General features: G+C 45.8%; 1 protein-coding gene across 1 annotated transcript in view; it reads right to left on the bottom strand.

The window, feature by feature from the left end:
* CPNE9 (copine family member 9) overlaps nt 1–25,720 on the bottom strand; it is a 228,500-nt gene that overhangs the window by 156,582 nt on the left and 46,198 nt on the right. The window contains exons 2-3 of the mRNA XM_044301241.1: nt 17,710–17,750; nt 15,437–15,483 (exon numbers count right to left, since the gene is read on the bottom strand). Of these exons, the coding sequence (XP_044157176.1) occupies nt 15,437–15,483; nt 17,710–17,750 (88 nt within the window). The remainder of the gene's footprint in view (nt 1–15,436; nt 15,484–17,709; nt 17,751–25,720) is intronic.

The following is a 25,720-nucleotide window of genomic DNA, read 5'->3' as shown; positions in this document are numbered from 1 at the left end:
TCTTCTGCATAGTCATAGGAATACATTAGACAGTTTTCACTTCCTGCAGCCACCACTAGAGGGAGCTTACTGCTCATGCAGTAACACAGTCTGCAGTCAGCTCCTGAGTTCCCCCTAGTGGTGACTACAGGCAGAAAGAATTTAAAGGGGCTTCTCCTGTACTTACATATTGATGAACTATCCTCAGGATTGGTCATCAATATCATATCCAGAGGAAAACCTCTTTAAAACTCTTTAACTACATCTTTGCAAGGGATTTGGAGCGCTGTAAAGATGCACGTGGGCATGAATATTGGACAGAAGCGTAACAAGGGGTTTAAGAGAGCGCGTCACCTCTCCTGACATGTCTGCTTGTATTCCCCATAAAATAGCAATTCTGCAGTATCTTTTCTTAGAACTCTGCATTGCACTGTTCCTCTTTTATCCCTCATAGAAATGTTTGGAGAAACTGACAAATCGGTTTTCATATTTTTCTCGTCAGTAGGGTGCGTTCCTACAAACTGTAGTAATGTCAGAACTGATAAGACAGAATGTATCGGGGAGACACTTCATTAGCCAGGAAAATGCTAACACCCAGCTGTCAGTGTCGTCCTAAATTTCCAGGTGCAATAACAGAGGAGCAGAATAATGAAAAGATGCTGCAAAGCAGTTATTTCTTTAGGAACACAATGAAAGGGGCAGAGTATGGCACAAGGATTCTGCCTATGGGGTTCTTTGTCATGCTGCGCCCCCCTCAGTCCTTGCACTAGACACATCACAGTTAATGCATTTTACCTGTACTGTCTCTTTAATTCTGCACAGTATCAAAATCCATTTTGTCTCTCTGACCCACGTCTGCTGCAGGATGAACCATGAGTATAAGTGATACGTCAATATACCAAACAATCACATTTTTTAATTAAGAAAGTTACAGGTAGCGCAGTATCGACACACAGCGCATCTTCGGAGGAAATAGATCATTAGCAGCAACCATTATCTAATACATTGATTTCAGGTTACTAAAAAGAGCAGCCAAAGCCGCTGGGAAAGCAACCAATCAGGAGGCTTGGATTTTAATGACTTTATAACAGCAGACGCACATTAAGTTAGGTTAATAATTTTAATTCTATTTAAATTTCCTGCAGATCCTGCAGCCAATTAGGACAATGTCCCTCCATAATCACTGCCGTTAATGGAGCTAAAGGGCAGCAGCGTTCATAATTAGGGAAGGAATTAACGTCTATTTTAAGTGCAGTACGGCGCTGTGAATATCATTACCTTACTCAAATATATGACGACAATCTATTGTACAACGAAGCGCCAGCCGTACATGATACACCGGCCTCAGAAAACCTCTCACAGGTGTCAAGTGGGTGCAGACCCACTGCATTATAAGGGCACTAAACCTGGGAGTGAAGTCTAAGGGTTCCCCTGGTTTTACTCTTCAAGCCCTGTACAGCTAGTGACACCTGGATGTTGTACATGATTGATAGTCAGAAGTCGTGGTCAGATGGGCAGAGTTCAGGACTGGCAGAGTTCAGGCAATACAGTAGACAGGCAGAAGGTCAGGGCAGGAGCAAAACAGAAAGAACATAGTCAGGACAAAGCTGCGCTCAAAACAGAAGTAGCCAAGCGAAAATGTAACCTTAGCAAGGACATTAGTCCCATACCACCTAGTTGATGATAATCCTAAAACCTCTCACAGGTGTCAAGTGGAGACCCACTTTGGTACAAGGGATTTGACTTAGCACTAAACCTCGGAGTGAAGTCTAAGGGTTCCCCTGATTTTACCCTTTAAGCCATGTACAGCTAGTGGCACCCAGATGAGGTACTAAATCGATAGACAGAAGTTGTCAGATGGGCAGACTTCAGGGCTGGCAGAGTTCAGGCAATACAATAGACAGGCAGAAGGTCAGGGCAGGAGGCGGACAGGCAGAACTAGTCAGGAAAAAGCTGGGTCCAAAGCAGAAGTAGCCAAAGCATAGAACTGGAACACAGTAGCCTATTGCTCTGCCCCATGTAGTGTAGAGTCCCTTGAATAGACTGGGGTTACAAGGTTAAAGCCTTTAAGAAGCCAGTAAGCAGAAAGAATGTAGGGACAGAGAGCCGAGCCGAGAGGATGCTAGGCAGAGCGGCGGGAGGAGAAAGCAGGATGCCGCCTTTGCCGATGGATCAATACTTATATCATTTAGGACATCTCAATTTCTGGCACAGTAAGTAGCTGCCTGACATCCATTTCCTGTCAGCCATGTTGGCTTTCAAAAGGCTAATTAATGTGTCACCTGGTCCTACAGGGCCAGGACAAAGGGTAGCTGAACTAGGCATCCTCTTACGGCACTCGCTGTCATCGGGGACAAAGTATGGGAGTGTGCGCATTCTGAAGTTCCTGCCTTGAGTGCCAGGTCAGCCTGTCCTCCTCTTGTGGTCACATAGTGGGTCCACCACCTTCCTCTTTCAGGTCTCCCTGTCGCCCAGTCACAGTAAGAGATCCTTCCCTATTTTTGTCTGTTTTCGACTGTCCCTATCCATATGGTCTATAACAGCCAGGACCCCCCCCCCCCCCCCCCCCCAAGAAACCTTATTGGAGAGATGGTTATCCAAACTGGACAACCCTTGTAACGATCACCAGGAGCTTTAGGTCCTCTCACAGCCGAGCATTCAGACTAAGCCGGGCCTTTGCTGCTGCTACTTCAGAGCGTCCGTTTTAATTTCCTTCTTTAATCAGGCGGTGCAGCAGATTATCAGCAGGCGGCTAAGTCCACGGCAGCAGGTCGCAGATCATTGCTGGACATGTGGGACCTGATTAATTGCACGTGACATAAAATATCCATGCAGAATTATTTTTAAAGTCCGGCCAACTTTCTCATTGAATACAACCTGGTTCCATCAAATTCTAATTTTCTCGGGATGTAAAATTGACAAAGGCAATCATGTGAGAAAAAACTACTGCTGCAAGGTTCTTGAGGTTGTCAAAGCCACACCGCCTCAAGCTATTCGGCACAGAACAATGATGTCACTGCCCTTCCTGGCCTCCTCCTCCTATTCTGCTTATACGGTAGCTGGACATCTCTCTTGCTCCTGCATCGGGTAGGGAATGATGGGAGTTGTGGAGAGCCGCAGGTTGGAAACCCCTGATCTGGAGGCTGAAAGTCCTGTCCTGATCTGATCATGTCCAAGTGCGCAGTGTATCAGCCAGGGTGAGGCCACCCTGAGCGGCCATGACGTGGTCACGATGGCGGCCAAAATGGCAGTGGTGTGACTGGCCAAAAAGGATTTTCTGTCCAATTTGTTTTTGGCAAAATCGTGGGCCCATTTAGCAGAGAATAAAAACACCATGCCAAGGCAGTTTTTGGCCATGCCGCGACCACGTCACTGCTGCCCCGCGTGGCCTGACTCTTACCTCTTGTGATGAATGAGGTGCCTCTGCCATGATCAGGATGGATCTGTAGTCTCTGTCTTTAAATCAATGTGTGGTTCAGTTCACTCGCAGCAAGCAAAGGGCCCATCCAGACGGCCGTAGTGCTTTGCGGATTAGCAATTTGCGTATCCGCAAAACACGGATACCGGCCGTGTGCGTTCCGCAATTTGCGGGCCGCACATGGCCGCAACCATAATAGAAAATGCCTATTCTTGTCCGCATAGGGCATGTTCTATCTTTTCTGCGGAGCCGCGGAATGGAACCACGGAGGCGGACAGCACACGGTGTGCTGCCTGCAAAATTTGCAGCCCCATTGAAATAAATGGGTCCGCACCCGTTCCTCAAAATTGCGGAATGGATGCGGATCCATTCATACGGCCATCTGAATGAGCAAAGAGAGATAATTAATTTAAAGGGGTACTCCCATCTGAGCAATGGTTTGCATAGCCAGCTCTGAACCCCCCCCCCCCCCACACACATACACTGGAAGAACGGGGGTCTTGTTGTATCAAGTACAATGGGAAGGTGTCTGGATCTTCCGGATATATCTGTACATACAAATGAAGCCTGTACGGCGCAGATCTTCCCAAAATCACGCAATTAATTCTGTGTACAAATACCAACAAGAGCCTGATATCGCCCAGGAATGCTAATGAACCTGAAATCTGACATTGGTAATGCAGGCATCCTATGATCACTTACAGTAATGAGCCATTTAAATGCAAATTCCAATGAGCTGCATTTTTTTGGCAAAAAAAAAATGTTTTGATTAATTAAAAACGTCCAAACTTGTTTATATTGCTGAAAGGGAAAGTCAAAAAACACAATCCTACTGTACGAAGAATGGCAAATGGGTTGTCGGAGATTTAGAAAAGGAATGTTGTTTTTTGTTTTATTAAAATAGCGCCACCCTTGTCCATAGGTTGTGTCTGGTACTGCAGCCCTAATCACTTGGACAATGCAATACAAGGAATCACCATGGACACAAGTTACATTGTTTCTGTTTACTTTCCTACAACCAAATGAGTCTCCTCAATGTCAAAAGTCATATTGGTGGATGCCAGATTTCTAGAAGGTGTCAAGGAATATCAATTTTTTTTTTTTCAATAAATGGCAAAGATTCGTCACATTCTGTTCTCACTATCTCATTATGGAGGATTCAGTGCAGAATGAGGGGGAAAAACTGGATTTTTTTTGTTTACTTTAGCAAAAGATGCAACAAAAAATGTGAAAAAAGTGAAAGAGTTGGAAGACTTTATCATAGGGCCAGATTTATCATGACTCTGACAGCTCACTCCACTTTCACATATGGCTAAAGTCAGTTTTAGCCAAGTCAGATTTATGATCGGCCCTTTAAGACTGTAATAAATGTGGTTTGACGGTAGCAGTTTATCCGTCAGTAAGCAGCTTTACAAAAGTCGCACGTTTTTATGAAAAAGTCGCATGTTCTATTAAAAAGTCTCATAAGATAAGCATGGTCCTCACTGGAGTGAAGTTGCGACTTTTTTGCGACTTTTTAAAAAAGTCCCAATAGTAAATCTGTCTAGAGATTCATTTACATACGAAAACACGCCCACTTTCAGAAAACTGGCGAGCATAGTGCAGAGCAGAAAAAAGTCGCAAATTTGTGCGCAGTTTTAGCCTTTGGGACTTTTTTGCGACTTTTCCACTCCACAAAAGTGACTTTGCCTAATGATATATCTGGCCCTATGAGTTTACTGTAAATATTAAATGTTATCTACCTACAGCCACCACTAGGAGGAGCTGAAGAGCCTATTGTACATCATGATTTCAATGTGTAAACATAAACATGAGCGAAGTTTTGAAAAATTTGATTCGCCAAAGTTGACCAAAAAATTTGATTTGTTCCAAATTAATTTGTCACGAATCGCTATAAATCAGGTATTCCCTGCCCAATCTGCCTAATCATATTATTCCCACTTGGTCGCCCGATCTCAGTGTGAATGCTTGGAAGTTAACCCGTTCCCGACCGATTACAGTAAATTTATGTTGGCAGCCAAGAGCGGACACCTGGCACTAAGGTCTGCAACAGGCTGTAATGCCGGGGACTTTTAACCCTTCAGATGCCATGGTCATCTGATCAGTTCTTTTCCGGTATTGAGCCCTTTTGACGGAACTCAGTGCTGGAAAAGAAAAACCGCAAGTGTGAAAGTACCCTTAGGGCTCGTTCACATGACCGTATGTCTTTTTCAGTGTTTTGCGGGCTGTTTTTCCCGGATCCGTTTTTCCGTTTTTGTTATTTTTCAGTAGTGTTTCCAGTTCCATTCCGTTTTTCCGTATGGCATATACAGTATACAGTAATTACATAGAAAAAATTGGGCTGGACATAACATTTTCAATAGATGGTTCCGCAAAAACGGAACGGAAATAGAATGCATTTTTTTTTTCGGAACCATTGAAATGAATGATACCGTATACGGAACGCAAAAAACTTTGTGTCAACGAGCCCTAAAAGTAATAAAATTGAGGGGTCCACAACAGGGATAAACATAATCCCATATGGATTTCCCTCCATAAGATCCGGGATCCCTCCCTGCTATGAGCATAGTAGTAATTTGCTTTTAAAATATTAGGGTTTAGACCAGATGGGCCGAACATGGTGGATGTGTAAAACATGGCCGCTGGATTATTGCAGCAACACTGTCCCTAGAGCATGAGCCCTTGTCACGTCTCTCCCTATGCTTCAGATTGTGCTGGCGGAGATCGCTTGGGATCAATGTTTTATAGGGCTGTGACATCACAGGGGGTAACTACCGGCAGATTGGCTGGCTGCATGGCATTATGGGTCATATCACGTTCCCGGGCTTCTTCCTTTCACTTTGTAATATGTGCAGCCGCCATTTTAGGAAAAACTGATTCGTTACCACGTAGCGCGAGGAAATTCGGCTTCGTTCCGAATTTAAGTTCTCCTAAGCTTCGGACCGAATTCCACTTCAGATGCTTTGATTCACTCAGCACTATGTAAATAGAATGCAGTAAGCTCCCTCTAGTGGTGGCTGCAGGAAGTCTAAATTTTACAATTTAACGCTATACGTATACAAAGCATTTGGAGCGCCATCTCAGAAAATAGGACTAGCTCTCACCTCTAAAATATATAGGAAGAAATTCTTCTGGCTATAATGAAGATGCTACAATATATCGGTGCCAGGCAATGCGCCAGCTTTACAGAAGTGGGTGACTGTAAAATATGACAAAATGCTTCCGATCAATCCCTATTATGGAAGGATCAGCGAGAGTTCAGGCTCGAGAAGACAACACCGTGGATTGCACTCTCTATGTGTTATGTTTCAAGCGTAGGGCAATCTTCCAGCATTTGGTGAAATCATTACTTCCCAGTAATGGGGAATTCCTCGGCCATCTGCATTACATTGTGCGGCAGGATTGAGGTTAACGTGACGCCTTTGTATCTGCTGAATCCTCCCCCCTTCCGCCTGGGTATTTAGCAGGTCTCCGTCTTGCATTTATTCTGCTCTGTTTAACGGCATAAGTTATTCAGCTCATCACATGAAGTAAGCTCTACTTACCTGCCCTGGCCTGCTAGAAAGGTCTGTCGCCAAATCCTACTTACCTATTATATCCTCGCTTAAGTATAGGTGACCCTTGATACAATACTTTAACACCATGTCATTTTAAGGTTTAAATATGACTCATTTTATAATATAAGCTTTTCGCTGTCAGAGCTCTGTTTTACGCATACAAAGCTCCAAATCCCCTACAGAGCCACAGAAATAAATAAAAAAAAAGCTGTGCTTCCTGCGACCACCACTAGGGGGAGCTTAGGAGCTGCCTGTATACTGTGCTATTATTGAGATCAATGTGTAAAGAGTATGCAGTAAGCTCATGAGCTCCCTCTAGTGGCAGCTGCAGACAGAATTGTATTATACATTTTAGGGAAGGGGGTGCGGCTAAGTAGAGAAAGTGGAGGAACTGCTGTGCACCAAAGGCCTAGGGCACGCCCATTGGTGCCCTGAAGCCTTAATTAGCATATTCATTAAAAATCGGATATCTGTGCAATGGCATTTCTGACTTGGGTGAGGAAGGTATCGTTTTAATTAGCCCTGCCAGGCAGACTGCTTGATTTGATAGGGTTGATCCTGCTGACAAGTCCTCTTTAAGCCATGCCAGAGGTATCTAGAAACATAGAAACATAGAATGTGTCGGCAGATAAGAACCATTTGGCCCATCTAGTCTGCCCAATATACTATCTGGCAGGACTTTTCTCCCCTCTCCCTGTTCAGGACACATGCATCCTTAGCCACAGTAATCAGTCGATTAGTCGATAAAGGTATTGTTTTTATCGTCAGGAGCAACCCCTCCAGGCAGTGTGAGTTGTATAATAGGGTTGATCCTGCTGGCGGGTCCTCTTTAAGCCACTGCTAGAGGTATCTGGCAGTAATTCCCCCCCCTCTCCCTGTTCAGGACACATGCATCCTCAGCCAAGCATGCATGCATATAGGAGGGACAGAAGCTGTAGTCTGCAAGAGCATATCTACAAGGTGTGCACAGATTGCAGGATATGCAATAATCACAAGTGGTCTTGGTGCTTGTGGGGGCCAGAAGGCCATATGAGAAAGCCAGTATTAGCACGTGGTCGGCGGGGTCCCTGCTACGGATTTTGCACAGGGGCCCAGGTTACAGCCTCTGTATAGTTCCGGATCCGGATCTACAGTATGTTGTATAATTTGTTGTAAATCTGTTTTCAGTACTAACAAAAAGGGAATCCCATAAGGAAGGGAATTGCATCCAAAACTAGGAAGCGCTGATTGGGCGTCATTGGTCACCTGGTTTCGAGAAGGAAAGAGCCGCGTTAGGAAACATGCAGACATACTGCAGAGCAGATGGAACCGAGGACTGAGCGAAGACTGACACACGAGCCCCGCAGAAGACATAGTAACAGGGAGCAACAATGTAAATGGGTAACATAAAAAGGCAACAAACTTCAAGAGCGAAAACGAGCTCAGTGCAGTAAACCTTCAGAACCATGGTAGACCCAACAGCCCACTGAGGTACATGACCCACGGACAGTTTTGGGTGGGGAGGGGGGGGCAACCTAAGAACAGAACTTGGAAACTTTAAGGCCCCTTTCACACGGGCGAGTGCTGGCTCGGCTATTTCCATTGGACCCATAGAAGTGAATGAGAGCGGTGGCCAGTCTTCACTTCTATGGGGAGAACGCTTGGTGGTGGTTGCCGGACCCGGGGACATGTGGGGGTTCCTCCAGCCACCACTTTCCACGCTCCGTTCTCGATATAGGTGCGGGTCCCAGCGGTGTCTCAGATAGGAATACCCCTTTAAGAACTGGCAGTTTTATTTAGGTGCTAAATATGGGCAGTATGACGTGGCAACTGTATTGCATGTTTATGCGGACACTATAGGTTAGTATTATTGGATGGTGGTATTGTATGTTGTCATCATTTGGGCACAGAATGGTAGGTATTGTATGGCTACTGACTGGAAGTATTAACTGGCACTGTACAGTATGACAGTATAAAACTTCAGATAGAGAGGAGAGCATTATATGGCACCCATTAGCTTTGGCCAATAAAGGTGGCGGAGTGCTAGTACAAAGAGAGCTGTCATGAAATAATTACCCTCTAACGATAAGGAGATGACTCTGCTCATTCTGTCCCAGTCTATACGGCAAAGTGAACTGCAGAAAACAGGAAGATAATAGATTCCCTTTCATTTGTAAGAGTTTTGTCTCTTCGAGTCCCATTGCTTAGTATCTTACACCATTTCATTCTAGCTGCATGCCCGTGGACGCTTGCTGTTTAATATATTGAAAATGAACCCTTTGCGGTATATTTTATACATGTATTTAAACAGAAAGAGCAGGAGGGGGTGTGGGCTAATTAATCAAATCAGGCCAGACAGAAACGAGCTAAATGAAATGCATCAATTAGGTTTTCTGGCATCCGTGACCGAAACAAAATTTCCCAGTAGATGCTGATCTCATTTAGTTTTCTTTCGGTTTGTTCATCTTCAGCTCCAGTTCATTAGAAGATATTATCTGCCGGGGTATTCTGTCCCTCACATTATACCCCAGGCCGCAATGAGGGGCTCGACCAGCTGTGATCACTACACTGAACAGCCGAGGAATGTCAGTCAGGCTCGTCACTAATCCCTTGGATATCAGTGCTCCAAGGTCTACAGCTCTGGGCCATTAGATATGACCATAAAGCCCCGAAGCAAAATATTGAATGGATGTCCTCTCCAGAAAGACCACCATTAGCAGCGGGTAGGTTGAGGATGATTGCTATGGTCTTCAGCCCAGAACAGATGTCAAAGTGCATTCAAGTTTAGGAAGGCCCATGGTGATTTGGGTAAAAATGTTTTCTAGCCCAGAATGGGATAGACGTGAGGTTCACTGCGACACCCATGGGTCTACATACTCCTGGACCTGGCCACAATTACGTTGTTTCCAACCCTTTTTCCTGGGTCCAATGCCTCCTAGTCCATAATTAGCAACAGTCCCAGAAAGGGTGTGGGGCCAGCAGCAAAGGGCCATAAATAGTGAGGGGTTTATGTAAATGTACCTAAAAATTTGCATTTTTTGGGGAGTATTCCCTGGGCGTTTTAAGTATGTTATGGAGGTTATCTAGTGAGCAGAGCTTTGAATTTTGTTGGCCACCATGCTGATCGTAGATCGTCAACTTAGACACAATTATCCCAGCAATATATAGATACTTCGACAAGTCGTAGATCGTGAGATTTTGCTAATTTTTTCTCTTAAAAACTCAAAAAAGTTCAAAAACAATTTGTAATATCACAAGACGTAATTTAAAACCCTGGGGCCCCAAACTAAAATCTACCAGTTGGCCCCACGAACATGAGCCATTTACAATACTGATGCCTTCTTATATGGCAGAGGGGTCTTTGGGCACCCTCAGGCACCAAGACCCTAGAGGCCAACAGTCCCAAATTTGAGTGGACTGTCCCTAACTTTCAGAGGCAGTCCTGGCAAATTTGGGCTATCCGGTGCAAAAAATGGTTGGGGTTTTTGTAAGCACTGCCCATAATTGGGAGGTCCCACTTGGTTTAGGGAGGTTCCTAGGGCCGGGCTTACATACCCCGAATTTACCAAATGTAATGTTGGCCAGTATGCCAGACCGTAGTGCACCCACTAAACGCTGTCCGTACTGAGAATGCCGGAATATAGGAATTTTATTGCCATTCATGTGTAATAATTGGAGCCAGGTGTAAGGGGGCAAATCATTTTAGGGCCAGGGGAACTGTATATTCATATACACATGGTGTAGGAGTAATCTGTGGACGCAATTAGGGAAACACGATGCAATGAGAAGAGAATATCATTTATAATTACGCCGAGACAAAAGCAGTGTAGGCGGCAGCACAAATACATGGTAATATTACTCTCCGATCCTCACCGCTTGTACACAGGTAATGTAATAAATCCCCTTCTATGGGGAAATAAGAAAGGAATTTACCGGGGTAATTCATAGTGCGCCGTCATGTCCTCCAGATACCGACTAATTGTGACACCGTCAATTCTACATAGCAAAAGCTCAGAAGTATAAGCCTGAAGCCCCAGGGCCCCCAATGCAAAATCTGTAATTGGGCCCCTACCTACGGTGTGCCATTTATAATACGGATGTCTTCATAGGTGGCAGGGCCATTGGGACCCCTCAGGCAGCAGAGCCCAGGTACGACCGCCATCTCTGCACCCCGTATAGTGACACCGCTGTACCCATAGGCAAGGAATGATTGTGTTATTTCCCCAGAATAGTCCACTGTGTGCAGGAGGGATGTCCTCCCTGAGAATCCAGTGTAATACTCCTGCTCCAGTCTCATTCTGCACAAAGGGACTCCGACCACAGCCCAGCGTCACGCCCCAAGCAAAGACTATCTGCTTTCCAGGAAAAAAGGAGTATAGAATAATTGCCTGATATATACAGTAACAATTCTGTTTGGGTGGGACCACATGTAACAAGATGTAATACCGCCCCTGCTACATCCACTGAAGTAGAGGAAGTCTGTGATAAAAGCTAAATATTATACTAGATACATTCTCATACATAGGAGCAGTATTATAGTAGTTATATTCTTGTACATAGGAGCAGTATTATAGTAGTTATATTCTTGTACATAGGGGCAGTATTATAGTAGTTATATTCTTGTACATAGGAGCAGTATTATAGTAGTTATATTCTTGTACATAGGGGCAGTATTATAGTAGTTATATTCTTGTACATAGGAGCAGTATTATAGTAGTTATATTCCTGTACATAGGAGGCAGTATCATAGTAGTTATATTCTTGTACATAGGAGCAGTATTATAGTAGTTATATTCCTGTACATAGGAGGCAGTATCATAGTAGTTATATTCTTGTACATAGGAGCAGTATTATAGTAGTTATATTCTTGTACATAGGAGGCAGTATTATAGTAGTTATATTCTTATACATAGGAGGCAGTATTATAGTAGTTATATTATTGTACATAGCAGCAGTATTATAGTAGTTATATTCTTGTACATAGGAGCAGTATTATAGCAGTTATATTCGTATACATAGGAGGCAGTATTATAGTAGTTATATTATTGTACATAGGAGCAGTATTATAGTAGTTATATTCTTGTACATAGGAGCAGTATTATAGCAGTTATATTCGTATACATAGGAGGCAGTATTATAGTAGTTATATTATTGTACATAGGAGCAGTATTATAGTAGTTATATTCTTGTACATAGGAGGCAGTATTATAGCAGTTATATTCTTGTACATAGGAGGCAGTATTATAGTAGTTATATTCTTGTACATAGGAGGCAGTATTATAGTAGTTATATTCTTGTACATAGGAGGCAGTATTATAGTAGTTATATTCTTGTACATAGGAGGCAGTATTATAGTAGTTATATTCTTGTACATAGGAGCAGTATTATAGTAGTTATATTCTTGTACATAGGAGGCAGTATTATAGTAGTTATATTCTTGTACATAGGAGGCAGTATTATAGTAGTTATATTCTTGTACATAGGAGCAGTATTATAGTAGTTATATTCTTGTACATAGGAGGCAGTATTATAGTAGTTATATTCTTGTACATAGGAGGCAGTATTATAGTAGTTATATTCTTGTACATAGGAGGCAGTATTATAGCAATTATTGTATACAAATAGTTATATACATATATGTATTATTATTATTTAAAGGGAGTCTGTCACCACATTTTGACATTATAGACCGCTTACATAGCGCTGTAGCATAACTGTAGATGATTCAAATAGTACCTATGTTGTGTTCTTGTGAAGTTCACCCGAGGCAAAAACTGACTTTTATTCGTATGTAAATGAGGGCTCGCGCCAGCCTCTGCCCGCCCTTCTCTTCTCTTGCGTCCTCCTTCTCTCCAAGCAAGATCCTGTGCCTGCGCACTCCAGCAGCTCGGATTTCCTCCTCTTCTCCTGCGCGCCTCTGGTCCGCCTCCTTGCCGCTGTTTTCATGCCATGGGCTGGCGCATGCGCAGTAGCTACAGTGATGCCGTGCCCGCAATGGGCATCGCAGTGTGAATGCCCCAGCCTAGCGAGGGAGAGTGCAGGCGCGGGATCTCACTGGGAGAGAAGAAGGACCCAAGAGAAGAGAAGGGCGGGCAGAGGCAGAGGCTGTGGCGGGATATGAGCAAAAGAGGCAGAGCAGCCTGGGCTCCAACGCAGTGAACACCGCCCCTGGGCACTTGCCTCATTTACATACGAATAAAAGTCAGTTTAAGAACACAACAAAGGTACCATTTGAATCATCTACAGTTATGCTACAGCGCTATGTAAGCGGTCTATAATGTCAAAATGTGGTGGCAGACTCCCTTTAAAACAAGGATCCATATTGGTGGATTTGAAAGCATAGGATAATTCATGGATGCCCAATTGCCAAACCAGCATGAACCCATAAACTCATTCACCTCAACGTACAGTCTTTTTTGGAAGTGAAGCACTTCATTTACTGACTCTTAGGTTTCTTGTCCCCCGTGGCCGTATTGCGGCCGGGTCCGCAATACACGGGACACTGGCCGTGCGCATTCCGCATCACGGATGCTGACCCATTCACTTGAATGGGTCTGCAAATCCGGATATGCGGTGCGGAACGGAAGCACTACGGAGTGCTTTCGTGGGGTTCTATTTCGTGCTTCCATTCCATAGGACAAGTTCTATCTTTTTTGCGGAATAGACGGATCGCGGACCCCATTCAACTGAATAGGGTCGTGATCCGCATACTGCTGACCCACGGTCCATGCCCGTGCATTGTGGACCGCAATTTGCAGGCCGTAGCATGGGCACGGCCAGCACACGTTCTTTTGCAAGAGGCCTAACTCTTCATTGTATGAGGACATGGATCCCGGGACTGTGCAGAGACAACAACCTCCTCATCTTACATGGAAACAACCACACACATTCTACCGTCAGGCTAATGATTGAGGCTTGTGACTGCCACCTTCTAGTTTAGAAATTCCTCCCAGGTTGAGACGATGCCATGCACTGACATTGCTCTACCACGTGTGGATTGCCCTGTTCTATGGATAGGAAAACACAAAATCGGAAATGAAAATACTGTATACAGAAGCTGTTTTGATGAACTGCAGCCTACCCTTTTGTGTATTCAGCTCCTATGCGGACCATGGCGCCTCTATGGTTACAGATGAGAAATAATCCCTGCGTTGTTCTTATTATTCAGTGAACGTCACCATTCATGTCCATGGTTTGTATCAGGTATAGCAGCTCTGTTTTTCATTCATTTAAAGGGTTGTGACGGGGGGTTGTGACGGGGGGGGGGGGGGAAGAAGTGTTGGTAAACCCCCTCCCCCTCCAATTTGGCAGACTTGTGAAGGGAAGTCTACTTACCTGCTTCCCAGTGCTGGGTCCTCACTTCTTCTCTCCCAAGCCATTGCTGCACCACTACACTGCCAGGATGTCAACTTCTATTTTGACTCTGCTGCAGCCAATTGCTGGCCATAGTGGTGACCCACGCTGCTGCAGCCAATTGCTGGCCATAGTGGTGACCCACGCTGCTGCAGCCAATTGCTGGCCATAGTGGTGACCCACGCTGCTGCAGCCAATTGCTGGCCATAGTGGTGACCCACGCTGCTGCAGCCAATTGCTGGCCATAGTGGTGACCCACGCTGCTGCAGCCAATTGCTGGCCATAGTGGTGACCCACGCTGCTGCAGCCAATTGCTGGCCATAGTGGTGACCCACGCTGCTGCAGCCAATTGCTGGCCATAGTGGTGACCCACGCTGCTGCAGCCAATTGCTGGCCATAGTAGTGACCCACGCTGCTGCAGCCAATTGCTAGCCATAGTGGTGACCCACGCTGCTGCAGCCAATTGCTGGCCATAGTGGTGACCCACGCTGCTGAAGCCAATTGCTGGCCATAGTGGTGACCCATGCTGCTGCAGCCAATTGCTGGCCATAGTGGTGACCCACGCTGCTGCAGCCAATTGCTGGCCATAGTGGTGACCCACGCTGCTGAAGCCAATTGCTGGCCATAGTGGTGACCCACGCTGCTGCAGCCAATTGCTGGCCATAGTGGTGACCCACGCTGCTGCAGCCAATTGCTGGCCATAGTGGTGACCCTCACGCTGCTGCAGCCACTTGCTGGCCATAGTGGTGACCTGCTCCACTTGCGGCATGTCAAATGATCACGTGACTCAAGAGGAGCGGGTCACAGCAGCGGCCAGCAATTATCTGCAGCAGCATGGGTCACCTCTGTTGCCAGCGATTGGCTTCAGCAGCGTCAAAATGGAAGTTGATATCCTGGCAGTGCAGTGGAGCAGCCGAGGTTGGGGAAAGAAGGAGCGGAGGAAGCAGGTAAGTAGGCTTCCCTTTGCAGGTCTGCCCAAGAGGGGGGTGTTGTCAAACCTCCTGCTCACAAAGGTGCACAACCCTTTTAAGTGCTGCAATACCAGGCATGGCCATGAACAAGGGTGGCACTGTTTCTGGAAAAAAATATGGCAATGTTCGCTAATCTCATACAACCTCTTAAAGCAAAAGAAAAAGCCTTCATAACTCACCTCGGTCCATTCTTTGTTCCCAACCCCCTGGATGTATAAGACGACCACTGGAAAAGAAGAGGAAAGTTAGTGGATACTAGACCGGTTACTGGAGACATACTTAGAACTTGGTCTGTGCCGCAGAAAAATATCTTTATGGTCTTAGGCACCCCCCTTCCCCCCAGGTGCCGCTGAGATCAGGGATCTGAATATTCGCGCAGCCTAATCTCTGGCTTCATTATCCCAGTGGCTATAATTTTATACTTATATGTAATACTATGTCAATCAGGATCCGTCACGGAGACGGGATATGTATTCTGAAAGCATCAGCTTCTTCTGTATAGCTTTGTGTGAGACTGACAACTTCCACCGTAATAGACTGATAATGCACGGTAATTAGGCACCAGGAAACAAAGAGTTAAACCGCACCTATTATTATCATGTTTTTATCCTGAATGTACTTATATCGTAATAGGACAAACGACAGATCTCCCTTTCCTTGCCATGGTGGGAAACTGTACATTCGGAGACCCCGAATGTCTGTTGTCACAGTATAATGAAAGGTTATTGAATTTTCCAATACGCTTTATTTTTTTATAGATCACTTTTTTCCCCCAAGAGCTTTGCTTGCAGTCAATGAATGGAAACATTCTTCTTCTGCTCTATTTTAGTAAATGCAGCTGCAATACAAAGCTCTGTTACAATGTGTCAGTCTAGGAAGTTCTGTCTAAACACAGCTGCAGTCCAGATCTGTTACAATGTGTCAGTGTAAGAAATTGTGATCCAAACACAGTTGCAATACAGATCTCTGTTACAATGTGTCAGTCTCGGAAATTATCTGTCAGCCATATGCAGCTGCAGTACAAATCTTTGTTACAATGGGTCAGTCTAACAAATTCTGTCACCTAAATGCAGCTGCAGTACTAATCTTTGTCAGGGCTCGTTCACACGACCGTTGGTGTCCCGTTCCCGTATTGCAGACCGCATTTGCGGATCCGCAATACATGGGCACCGTTCCGTTGTCATTCCGCATCACAAAATGGGTCTGCAAATCCGGAGATGCGGAACGGAAGCACGGAATGGAGCACTACGGGGCGCTTTCTGGGGTTCCGTTCCGTGCCTCCGCACCGCAAAAAGATAGAACTTGCTCTATCTTTTCGCTGAACAGAGGGATCGCGGACCCATTCAAGTGAATGGGTCTGCGATCCCCATGCGCCTGCCCCACGGAAGGTGCCCGTGCATTGCAGACCGCAATTTGCGGTTCACAGCACGGACACGGGACACCAACGGTCGTGTGAACGAGCCCTTAGTGTTTCAGTCTAGGAAATTCCTTTTGAGCTAAACACAGCTGCAGTACAAATCTTAGTTAGGCCTCTTTCACGCGAAAGCTGTGCGCTCCGTGGCCGTATTGCGGACCGCATTTGCGGATCCGCAATACACGGTCACCGTTCCGTGTGCATTCCGCATCACGAATGCGGACCCATTCACTTCAATGGGTCCGCAAATCCAGAGATGCGGAACGGAAGTACGGAACCCTACGGAAGCAATACGGAGTGCTTCCGTGGGGTCTCGTCCCGTACTTCCGTTCCGCAAAAAGATAGAACATGTCCTATCTTTTTGCGGAACGGCCGGATCGCAAACCCATTAAAGTAAATGGGTCCGCGATCCGCTGAGGCTGCCCCACGGAGGGTGTTCGTGCATTGCGGCCCGTTCGTGTGCAAGAGGCCTTACAATGTGTCAGTCTAGGAAATTTTGTACCCTTACACAAGAGCAATACATCAACATGTTTAACCATAGAGTGGCATGCATCGGCCACTGGGCAAAATATATATATAAAAAAAAAAATACAGAATCTCACATTTTTATTTAGCGCGGCCCACTCTATGGAAAGCGCAGTCTACTGTGCTTTCTGATACAGTAAAAAAAAAAAAAGGCATGCGGAATCTTTTGGTCTCTGTCTTGTGAATTGGGTCCTATGGCTACACTCGGCATATGTGTTGACATAACATGATGTGAACAGAAGAGCTCAAAGCTGCATATGTTTGTACACAACCTGCAGTCGTACGAAGGTGGGACTGGATCTGTAGAGGTTTCCATTCACTAACAGCAGTGAGCTAGAAAATGTTGAGGTTTGTTATTATACAATAACTAGGTTTTATTTACATAAGCCTGGAAATCTCCTGTCTCATTACAAACTCAAGCTACTGATTTCTCCCCTCCATGCTTTACACTGCCAGGTTGCTCTGTTTAAGCTCAGGGTGTGACTAACATAAAGCAGATCAGCCAGCACTTACCTGGATCAGACTTGGAGAATGTATCCATGTCCAGTAGATTCCTACAAAACGATAAAATATGTTAAAATCTACCATTAAGGTGTCTTAAAGGGCATCTGTCAGCAGTTTTGTACCTATGACACTGGCTGACCTGTTACATGTGCATTTGGCAGCTTAAGGCATCTGTGTTGGTCCCATGTTCATATGTGCCCGCATTGCTGAGAAAAATGATGTTTTAATATATGCAAATTAGCCCCTAGGAGCAACGGGGGCGTTGCCATTACACCTAGAGGCTGAGCTCTCTCTGCAACTGCCGTACCCTCTGCAGTTTGATTGATAAGGCCAGGTGTGATGATGCTTTCACTGTCTGGCCCTGTCAATTAAAGTGGAGGGAGCGCGGCAGTTGCAGAGCCTTTGATCACGATTGCGTGCGGATTTGCGTGCGGAAAATCCGCACCGTAGGTCATGTACATTGTATTCTATAAGAATCTTAAATTCTCATGCACACGCGGATTTTGACCTACGGTGCGGATTTTAAAATCCGCAGCATGTCAATTTATTTTATTTTTCCTGACCGAATTTCCTTTATTCACTTCAATGGGGAGAGCAAAATCCGCATGCACCAAATCCACACGTAAATCCACACCAATTGATGCGGATTGACCGCACGGATTTACCTGTGAACACCTGCAGATTTCAGAAAAGGATTGTCCGCACATAAATCCTAAACGTGTGCCTTTACTTAGGAGTAATGGTAACGCCCCCGTTGCTCCTAGAGGATCATTTATTAAAACTAGATTTTTTGAACATGGGACCAACACAGATGCCTTTGGCTGCCAAGTGCACATGTACCAGGTCTGCTGACAGATGCCCTTTGATAAATCTGCTGACAGATGCCCTGTAAAGGAACACACCAATCAAAACAGATAGTGGCACATAAGTGTTAATGCTCCCTAGGCGGACAGCCATTAATTATACAAAGTTCCTGTTACTCTTCCAAGAATCCATTACCATCTCTTTAATACATATATATATACATTGCACATGCTCATACTGTAAATGGAATCCTACTCCTATGGAAAATGCATGAGGTATTAATAATGCAGGTACCATATCTCCCGGGTATTCCCGATGCGGCCTCATCAAGGACACTCACTCATTAATATTTAGATTTTAATTATGAGATCTACACAGTGACTGCACCAGCAGAATAGTGAGTGCAGCTCTGGAGTATAATACAGGATGTAACTCAGGATCAGTAATGTAATGTATGTACACAGTGACTGCACCAGCAGAATAGTGAGTGCAGCTCTGGAGTATAATACAGGATGTAACTCAGGATCAGTACAGGATACGTAATGTATGTACACAGTGACTGCACCAGCAGAATAGTGAGTGCAGCTCTGGAGTATAATACAGGATGTAACTCAGGATCAGTAATGTAATGTATGTACACAGTGACTGCACCAGCAGAATAGTGAGTGCAGCTCTGGAGTATAATACAGGATGTAACTCAGGATCAGTAATGTAATGTATGTAGACAGTGACTGCACCAGCAGAATAGTGAGTGCAGCTCTGGAGTATAATACAGGATGTAACTCAGGATCAGTACAGGATACGTAATGTATGTACACAGTGACTGCACCAGCAGAATAGTGAGTGCAGCTCTGGAGTATAATACAGGATGTAACTCAGGATCAGTAATGTAATGTATGTACACAGTGACTGCACCAGCAGAATAGTGAGTGCAGCTCTGGAGTATAATACAGGATGTAACTCAGGATCAGTAATGTAATGTATGTACACAGTGACTGCACCAGCAGAATAGTGAGTGCAGCTCTGGAGTATAATACAGGATGTAACTCAGGATCAGTACAGGATACGTAATGTATGTACACAGTGACTGCACCAGCAGAATAGTGAGTGCAGCTCTGGAGTATAATACAGGATGTAACTCAGGATCAGTAATGTAATGTATGTACACAGTGACTGCACCAGCAGAATAGTGAGTGCAGCTCTGGAGTATAATACAGGATGTAACTCAGGATCAGTACAGGATAAGTAATGTAATGTATGTACACAGTGACTGCACCAGCAGAATAGTGAGTGCAGAGTGAAGAATGGTACTGATGAAGCGGAGGGCAATGATAAAAGTGGGGTTGGGGCTGCTTCTAAACAGGGTAAGCATGCTGCCTGGCCCCTACACAAGGGACTTGCGGCCTGTCCTTTGGAGGCAGCTCTGGCTCCGGGGCCCAGTGATGATGAGGTACCAAACGTTACACCAAAACACACCGGTTCAGCCAGTATGAGTGAGCGATTAAGTGGAGGGGAGAATGTGGGAGAAGGTGGGGGGGAATGATTTTGTTAATAAAAATGTGACTAGGGGTTTGGATGGAGGAGTGAGTGGTGGTAGGAGGGAAGGAAGGGTGGGCACAGCGTCCGTTATAAGTGAGGCTGGTTTGGTAATGGAGGATATGGAAGTGGGTGGTGGAGGATCTTTGGTAAGTGGGGAGGGTGTGGGACCTGGTCCAGTTGCCCCCCTGGATGTTGCAGCCGGGGGAAATATGGGGCCCTCCCTGTCCTCTGGCTCTGGGGATGGCGTTTTGCATCAGTCTTCTGGAGGCTCTAAAGCAGGCATCCTCAAACTGCGGCCCTCCAGCTGTTGCAAAACTACAACTCCCAGCATGCCTGAACAGCCTACAGGTATCAGCCTACAGCAGGGCATTGTGGGAGTTGTAGTTTTACAATAGCTGGAGGGCCGCAGTTTGAGGATGCCTGCTCTAAAGAGAGGGGAGAGAACAAATAATGTAGAGGGTAGGGAGGTTGATCTATTCTTCTGGATACAGAGGCATGGCCTTCCAGCCTTCCGAGAGGAAAGGAGCAGGGAGACCTCCCGACAGCTGGGCAGGGTGGTCTCCGTAGGAATGTGGTCCGTCTGAGGTGGAGGGGCAGTGATACATGTCCTTCAAGATCAGAAGTTGAGCTCCTGCTAAAGATGGGCTTCAAGGCGACTAACATCTACGCCTTGATACATCCCTATGGGGCCCCTGAGTTCGATGTCAGCTTTGTTCGGCCGGAGGGGCTTGAGCTCTTCTGGTCTAACTATAAGGTGGCAAGGAACGAGCCCAGCTGGCGAGACATTGCCGTCCAGGCAGTGTCTCGTCAGAACAACGTCAAGGGGGTGACCGTTTTAACCCGTAACGAGTCACTCTCGTGTATTGAGATAATGACGTGGCTTGGCCGATATGGGGAGGTGGTGGAGGTTTCCAAGAAGAACAGGGATGAATATGGCATCTGGTCTGGGGCCTGGACGTTTATGGTAAAACTTAAGCTTTTAGGAAACACGGTTACCCACATACCATCTGCAACCTTCTTTGGAAGGGATCGCATCCAGATTTTCTACTAGGGTCAGCCGAAGCTCTGTCACAGATGCGGCAGCCCCACTACAGAATTGGAGAGAGAGGTCACCTCGCTGCATCATGTGCGGAGACTCTGTGTCACCCGTGTGGTGACTTAGGTCACCCATTCGGTTGCTGCCCTCATTCCTTTGCCAATTCGGTCAATACCCCAGCGGGAGAAAGCCGTGAGGCCAATTCTACTAGGGGAGAGGCTGGCAGAAGTGGAGGAACAGCGGGGCCAGGGAGGAAAAGTAAGCAAAAGACGCCAACTGCGGCGTCAGGTAAAACGCCAAAGGGAGAGTGAGACGGGTGAGTCTCGGGAACCTCAGGCAACTTGGGAAACTGGGACAACCTCAGATCTCGCCCCTGAGGCTGTTGCTACTTGTGAGGCCCAAAGGGACAGTGAACTGGATGAGGAAATTAGGAGGATCCAGGAAGAGAAATGTGCCATCTCCTCAATATCCCCTCATGACAAAAGTATGGACGTGAAAAGTGGGGAATGGCAAGAGAAAAAGCAGGGTAAAAAACGTATAGGAAAAAGGGAGATTTAAGGTCTTCTCCCACTCGCCAGGTGACAAAGGAAGGTACAACCAACCCCCCTCTGATTAGTCTGTCAAAACGGTTCCAAGCCATCGGGGACACCTCCCCCTCTTTGGCGGAGGGAGCCGGGGAGAGGTACCGGGAGTCGCGATAACACCGGGTCCTGCGGGGGACGGCAAGCCTCCTTCTTCTGGGGAAAATATGTCCTCAGGGGTGGGGGCTGGCCTTGAGTCAGAGCACAAGGACGGAGGTCAGATGGACACATCTGTTTCTTTGAAAAGGGGTAATCCATCATCTGATGGAAAGGATGGCATGGGCAGTGTGAAAAAGAAAGCCGTCTAATTCAATCACCCATGATGGCGGCACCCACTCCGCTAGATTTGTGGCCTTGATTTTTTTCAGACGGGTTGAAGCTGACATTTTATTTTTGCAGGAGACCAGGCTGCCAGATTTGGCAGCCGTATGTAAAGCTAAAAGAGAGTGGAGGCGCGGAGCCTCCTACTGGTCTCTTGTGGCCAAGCCATATAACGGGGTGGGGGTCCTTTTTACAGCACCGGTAGAATGCCGTCAGGTTATTGAATTAGAAATGGGGAGGTGTCTGATCTTGGATGTCCTCATGAAGGGACAAGAACTTTGTCTAATTAACATCTATGGTCCTCAGTCCAAGTGGGACCGGAAGTGTCTCTTTATGAGGATCAAGCCCTATCTTTTTACAAGTCGGCAGGTGGTCTTTGTGTAGTGTCCCACTAGGTCAATGTGGGCACTACACAAGGGTCAATATGCCTATTGTATTAATGTAATGTTTTTGTGTTTATTTCCCTGTGCTATCTGGGTAGCAGGCCTATTAGGTTGTAGTTTAGCCTCCTAGACATTAGAGGGAGCTAGAGAGCCCTGAGTATATATAGCTAGGCCCAGACAGGGGAGAGCAGTGCAGTCCAGGTGGCTAGTAGTGCAGTCTAACCAGCCTGAAGTCCCTGAGCCTATGTTAGCTCAGAAGAGTCACCCCAAGAGAAGAGTTTGCCTCCTGGGAGAAACCTGCAGTTCCCTCAAACCGAGCAGAGCCAGTGCTCCAGCTAAACACGTAAGCTGAAGGGCAGAAGGATTATAAGTGTAAAGCAAGGACATATACCTGAGGAAGATTGAGGATAAAACGAGGATAAAAGCCAGTATTAGGGCATACGGGCCTTGGAATACCGCCAGCCAGAATAACTAGAGAATAGTGCAGCCTGGTCTGAGAGTGTTGATTTTACCCTCTGAGTATCTTGCAAGGAACAGTATACCTGCCATTATTGTGAAGTGAACCTGATATATGGAACATGTATTGACACCCAACTGTACAAAGTTGAACTGTTTCACCAGTAAAGAAAAGTTTGGTTCACCATACCATCGTGTTCCTCATTTACTACAACTATAAATCGGTGTGCCACCGTTACAGGCACTGGCGTCACGTTTCTTAAAGGGACCTTGCCCCAGGCACATTAAACACCCCCAACATCCAGTGCACCTCATCCACCATCAGGCCTGGTCCCAAAATACAGAGTGTGCCCCAGAGGTCTCCTGTGCCAGCCTCTCCAGGGTTGCTGTACGCCTGCCCAGGGTTTTCCTACAAAACTGTGAGTAACCCTCGCTTGCCAGTTAACCGTGACCTCACAATCGCAATACCCTGCGGGTCCGGCGTACTGCATTTGTAGGGGACTTAAATACTTTCACAAGGCCCCATAATAGGGGAGGTTTCAGGGACAAGCTGACTTATGACAGCGTCGCGCTCAATCGTATAGCGATCATAGGGGTAGTTGCAAGTCTAGAATAGATAGGCTTTATTTAAAGGAGGAAGCCGTCTCTTCAGCCGTGTCTGCGGTGGAGGTGGACTTCTCCGACCACTGTTTGATTTGGTTTTCTCTGAATGTTACAGAGAACCCCCAGATGGGAAGAGGCTACTGGAGGCTCAATTCATCTCTCTTGGAAGAAGCGGAGATAAGATAGTCCTTTGAGGATTTCGTTAAGAGCCAGGTACCATTGCTGGATCTTTGTAGTAAGTCTGAGTGGTGGTGGGAGATGTTCAAGGAAAGGGTGGGGAGATCCTTCTGTCAGCTCTCGAGCCTCAGGAGTCTGAGTAGGTACCGCCTGTATCAGGGCCTGTGGAGGAAACTCGAACGTCTTGTCTCGACTGGGGGTAGCTGTGAGGAGATCTCTAGAGTGAAGTCTTTGCTTATGAGGTGTCAGTACGATAGGACACACATCATTTTATTTTTTTATTGTTCCATGATTAAAACATACCAATGATTCTTTAGTAGTAGGTAATACAGCAAACTCATGCCGCCAGGCCGAACTACATAATTATATGCAAAGTATACATCAATACATTACAATAAATGCCCCTGCAATGTCAATTAGTGCAATAAAAATAAATAAAAACTATAAGTGAAACCTAAGTAGATTAGCAGCAATGCATTCCTAATCTGTATTCCAAAGATGTAGTGGAAAAAAAACAAACATTCAATGGCAGTACCTGGCAACCCGTAACGGTATAGCTAATTTGGTTTTTGAGAGGGATTACGGCGAATACCGCTCGCCCGACCCTTACAGAAACTGCAGGATGTCAGTGAGTAGTAAGATTGTGTCAGGACTAGAGATGAGCGAACCTCTGTTTTAAGTTCGGCGTCTAAAGTTCGGGTTTGGATTAGCGGAGAATCCCGATCTGGAACCGGATATGGATTCCGACTTCCGTTGTGGTCCGTGGTAGCGGAATCAATAATCGGCCATTGACTGATTGATAGTACAGGTTCCCTGAGAAGGTCCAGATCAGGGAACTTGGAGGTCGTCAGATCCTTTTACTCATATCTCATTTTTACTTGACTTGGCTCTGCTTTCATGGGAAACTGTGTGTGAGGAACAATCTGAAGTGTAGGAGCTCTGAGGACATGGGGTGTTCTCGAGAGGAGTCCGGTGGTGTGCTGGAGAGCATGGACCACTTCCTGCTTCATTGTTCCTTTAACATAGAGGTTTACACCAGGATGGGGACCTCCATCGGCTGGCCTAGGCAGGTCACTCTTTCCTATGCAGAATGGGCCTATGGAGAATTCAAACACCTAGATGGTAGGGACCGCTGCACTTTATTCCTAAGTCAGCTCAGTGGTCAGGTACTAGACGTGGCATGCACGATGTTTAGTCTCGATGCAGCGCAAAATCCTCCCCATGGATGTGGTTGTTAGGAACATTCTTGGAGACCTGGTGAAGGTGCGCTCTCTGGAGTATGAGAGGTTGGGGCGGGTAGAGCCTCTCTCCTCTGGAGGGGTTTTGCCTTTAGGGTACCCTAGCTTGTTGTCTCCCTTCCTGGTGGTGGGCTGATGCAGACACTCTAGATTTTTGTTTTGTTTTGTGGCTGTATGAGGACATAGGGCTTGCAGGCAGCAAACTTGGGCTTTAATGGTTGTGTGTGGCTGAAAAGCCTCACTGTAGGTGGTATGGGTGGTCTGTCATGTATTTTAGTTTATATGTCTATTTGTATATATTGGTATGTATATGTTGTATAGTGATGTATATATGTATATATTTTATAATTTGAGTTGTTGGGTGGTGGGTAAATGGGGGGAGGGTTCTAGGGTTCCATGGGACATTGGGGACATTTGGGGTATATATGAGAAAATCCTGGGCTGGTTCATGAACGTCTGTTATCATCTGCTGGGGGCATGGGATGCGGGACCAGCTTCAGGGCCCAAAAAAATATATAAAAAAATTGTGTGTTGTATTAGGGTGTTGGTGTGTGGGATTTTTGTAAGTTTGTTTTGTAAGATTTCTGTATATAGTGGGTGTTCTATGGGGGAGTGAGTGTTGGGCTGGACCGGTGTTGTCGGTACCAGTGCTGAGGAGCATTATGTCTGTATATTTTGTTTGGGTCTCGTGCTATGTTTTGGTGTGATTTCTGTATTTATTTATTTATTTGTTATGTTTTTAAAATTTTAATAAAAGAAATACAGGATGTAACTCAGGATCAGTACAGGATAAGTAATGTAATGTATGTACACAGTGACTGCACCAGCAGAATAGTGAGTGCAGCTCTGGATTATGATACGGGATGTTACTCAGGATCAGTA

This window comes from Bufo gargarizans, chromosome 7 (genome assembly GCF_014858855.1).
Source record: "Bufo gargarizans isolate SCDJY-AF-19 chromosome 7, ASM1485885v1, whole genome shotgun sequence".
Classification (NCBI taxonomy): Eukaryota; Metazoa; Chordata; class Amphibia; order Anura; family Bufonidae; genus Bufo; species Bufo gargarizans.
The sequence above is the reverse complement of the archived record's forward strand: the minus strand, read 5'-3'. Positions and strand labels throughout refer to the sequence as shown.